The sequence below is a fragment of the Lithobates pipiens genome, unplaced genomic scaffold (genome assembly GCF_037356315.1).
Source record: "Lithobates pipiens isolate NorthernLeopardFrog02 unplaced genomic scaffold, aLitPip1_a1.2 Scaffold_22, whole genome shotgun sequence".
NCBI lineage: Eukaryota > Metazoa > Chordata > Amphibia > Anura > Ranidae > Lithobates > Lithobates pipiens.
The window spans coordinates 3,853,580-3,857,731 of record NW_027507784.1 but is presented as its reverse complement, the minus strand read 5'-3'; the positions used below and the strand labels follow the sequence as shown (position 1 = coordinate 3,857,731).

The 4,152-nt window shown below is 46.6% G+C and overlaps 1 protein-coding gene across 1 annotated transcript; it reads left to right on the top strand.

Moving 5' to 3' along the window:
• The first annotated feature begins 2,645 nt into the window (after positions 1–2,645).
• LOC143925238 (taste receptor type 2 member 9-like) lies at positions 2,646–3,551 on the top strand. The gene has a single exon (XM_077449832.1). The coding sequence runs from the start codon at positions 2,646–2,648 to the stop codon at positions 3,549–3,551; it is 906 nt and encodes a 301-aa protein (XP_077305958.1).
• The last annotated feature ends 601 nt before the right edge of the window (positions 3,552–4,152 follow it).

The following is a 4,152-nucleotide window of genomic DNA, read 5'->3' as shown; positions in this document are numbered from 1 at the left end:
ACGGGTGTGAAGCAGGGGTCTTCAGTACTCTGTCCTGCTGCAAGTACTTGAGCAGGTGATGCGTAATCTATGACATCCTCTGATGAACAGTCCATTAAGTCCATAAATTCTGTAATCTGTGGCTGGAGAGATGGGCCAACTGTCCCAGCTCCCTGGAACTGCACAGTTGCTGCCGGTGCTGGGCAGAGGTTGGTAGCACTCTGCCCTGTTGCCAGCCCTTCTGCTGGGGGCTCCACATCATCCGCTTCGTCTAACTGTTGGGGCTAGAGTCTGGATTCCTCCACTCCCAAACTGTGTAGCTGCCATTGGGGAGGTGAGCCGGCTGCTTCCCTTTCTGTTCCCTCATCTGGCTGCTGGGATGACATGTCTCTGGTACTGTCTCCCAGGTAAACGGATCTTTGCTGGGGAGGAAAGACTGCTTCCTCCACCCTGGCCGATGGTTGAGGAGGGACAACCAACACCTCCTCTCCCTTCTCCCCCTGTATCTGCTGCCGGGAAGTGATCGCTACCTTCTCACCCTCAGCTTCCGGAACTGCCACAGGTGTGGGGCAGAGGTCTTGGACCCTGTGTCCAGGGACCAGCGCTTCAGCTGGGGAAGTTCCTTGCAACTCCACAGATACTGCTGTTGGTGCTGGGCAGAGCACAGTGAAGTTTGGAGCTAATACCAGCTCTTCTGTTGGAGGCTCATCAGGTTCTTCTTCCTCAGCATAAAAGTCTATCAAATCCCCTGTCACTGCAACTGGTGTCTGGGGATAGAGTTTCACCATCTCCAGTCCATGGAACCCAGAAGATGCTATCGGTGATGAGCAGAGGTTAGCAGAGCTCTGCCCTGTTTTCAGCACTTCAGGTTTGGGGACAACAATCTCTGGAGTTTCCACTGCTGATTCTCTGGCATGCTGCTGAACGTGTTCTAGCAGTTCCCTGTATGCCCTTTCCAGATGCTGTTCCTTCCTTAACAAATGGTCCAGATCAGGTTTAAGCTCTGAGACCCCTGCAAGACCGAGCATAGCCTCTTTATGTTCTCGCAGGTCCTCAAGAGTAGGTTCCCCTTCATCGCCAAACACAAAACGATCTGTAAGGCTCTCCCACAGCAATCCAGGGCCTCCAAAGTCATATCCCTCCGGAGAGCATTCTGTTGTCTCCCCTAAATATCCCTGCTCTGCGTGCCATTGCAGAGCCCGATAATGATTGTCCAGCTCTATCTCCTGCTGGACCAGCCTGTCCAACTCAGTCACCCATTGCTCCTGGGGCCGCTCTCCCAGGAATACCATCCGCAATGCCCGTTGGTCACTGGCCAGTTGCTCTTGGGTTGGAAAGCACTTGCCCTGTTTTATACCAGCGAGCTGGAGGGCTCCAATCCAGAGCTCCATCCGAATCCGCTGCCTGAGCTCCAGGTATTCATCCTCAGACCCAGTTCTGGTGTATGCTGAAAGGACGATCTGCAGCAGCCCCGGGAACTCTGATGCCAGGTCCATATATCTGCTGGGGTGACTTAAGTCTGTTATCCTGATCTTGGATCCCAGTGGAGGTTTGGATGTCCCAGACTGCAGGAAGCATCCCACTGCTTGCCACCAATGTGACGGATCCAATCCCACACTCCAATTGAGTGCTTCCGTCAGTATACCGCTTCCTAAGTCTGAATATAGCTATCAGGTATTCCAACCGCTCACAAGCTTAAAACAAGACGACACTTGCTTAGCTGCTCAACATGGACTCATTTATTAGAACCAAAATGACAAGTATTTATAATACAGTAGAAGACTAAAACCTAACCTAATTAGCATAAGCTAATTATCTAATCATTGACCCAGACTAGTTGTCTGAGAGATAAGACTTTTCAGGGTAAGACTTTGTCTCCTAGCTCACTGACTGACTATTCAATACACATTACCATAAACATAAACACAGGGTTAATTAGCACAACCAACAATGTGTGGAATATTCTTACAAGCCAGACTAGACTCATTTACACAACAAACATGTGGCTGGAGTTGATGACATTAGCATCTAACAGTTTGTGTCCCAACAGTGTGATTCAGTCTATTGCTAATATGGCAAATACATATCCAGAGTCTGTGTGTCTTGGGGGGGGGGGACATGGATCTGAATCCAAGTAACACCACCTCAGGGGTCCCCAGGCATACAGCTCACAAAGAGCACCGTTCCCCCAAATGCGAGGGGCCATAATTGCAAAGCAAGAGGCTCGCATTCTGTCCCCTCCAACAGCCTCTGTCCCGGCTAGGTCTGTCACATGAGTGTATATAATAATCATAGTACTGAGTGTATATAATAGTCATAGTGCTGAGTGTATATAATAATCATAGTACTGAGTGTATATAATAGTCATAGTGCTGAGTGTATATAATAGTCATAGTACTGAGTGTATATAATAGTCAATAAGAGACAGCCGCCAGTCCTGAAGTGGTTAAACGCATTGGTATTATGGAAAATATTCAAAAATTGCTTATGCAGTTTGTGTTTTGGATATCGGTACTGAAATAAAACTCATCACATTTATGCAAAGTCAGTCATGAGACGGATCTCTGAAGACTATTTCCATAATTCCATCTCTAAATATATCATTCTGTCTGCTATCACTGGACGTGTCCCGTCATCTCTGTCCGGAGATCACACCAAACCTCAGCATGATGTCTCCGTTCTTCTTATCCATATTAGTCTCTTCAGTCTTGGGACTCGGCTTGGCAATCCCTTCTTACACTTGTATTGTGATGGGTAACCTGGACATCATCAGAAAGAAAGGGAAGTTGAGTCCCACCGATGTGATCTTTCTGGCTAAGGGGATTGTGAATCTTCTCCTCCAGTGTCTGCTGAGCCTACAGGGAATGTTCTTGGCCTTGTTCCTGAAAACCTTTTATATTAAACAAGTATTTGTATTTATGAACCGATCAATATACTTTCTAACCTATTACAACTTCTGGTTGACCTTCTGGCTCTCGGCTCATTACTGTACCACCATCACCAATCTCAGCTATGGGTTCTTCATCTGGGTAAAGAGAATTGTGTCCAATTTCCTGAGTCACCTTCTATTCCTGACAGCACTTGGGGTGTTCATTGTGAGTGTCCCGGGCGTTTTGGCTTTCCATGCAGAAAGTATCCAGTCTTCTGTGAACAGTACAAATGTCTCTGCTATCGGTTTAGATAAAGTGTTTTCCTATCATGTGCCTGCAACCACCGTAGGCATCATTCTTCCATTCTGCCTTAGTCTTCTGTGCCTGGTCCTCACTTCCTCCTTTCTGCTCAGACACGTCTGGAGGGTGAAGAATAACGACTCTGGATCAACACGTCCAAATCTTCAGGCTCATGTCACTGCACTGAGGACAATCTTCTTCTTACTTCTCATCTTCACATTCTTCTGCGGGTATCAAGTGATGATTTTTGTTCCAAGTTCCTCACTGTCAATAGTTTTTGGCAATCTACAATTATTTTCTCCATCGGTGGAGGCCGCCGTCATCTTCCAGGCCAGCAACAAGCTGAGAAGGATCATTCTGAGAAGATTCTGGACCAGAAGCTGGAGGAACACAGAGACTTAACATGTGGAGAACGCTTAGCTTGAGACTCTAAATATATACTATAGACATTTAGTGTGATAGAGATCAATGTAAAATGTTTCCTAAGTCATAGCATTTTGTTTTGTATGGAGTGTGGAAGGGTTATATCTCCTCTCATATTTTAATAGCTGTCTGTGTTCCTTACTTGGGTCTTTCACCTTCTCGCTTTGTCCCGGTTAGAGATGGGCTGCACACTCCCCTGTTCGGTTCACAGCAGAACTCCCGAACAGGGGAAAAGTTTAACCCCCCAACCGCAAACTCCATTGAACTCCATGGGAGCAAAACATGAGAAATCAAAAGTCCCCATTTTGAAGATTTAAATGCAAGTAATTGGCCACAAAAGGTGTAGGCGGGTCTGATTACAGATTGTATATTTTGTTTTATATTTTTAGAAAAAAAACTTGCTCCTCCATGTCTTTATGGACCTTGCTTTGTGCTCTGGTGGGCAGTCATGCTGGAAAAAGGAAGGGGCTGTCTCCAATCTGTTCCCACAAAGTTGGGAGCATGAAATTGTCCAAAATGTCTTGGTATGCTGATGCCTTAAGAGTTCTCTTCACTGGAACTAAGGGACCAAGCCCAACCC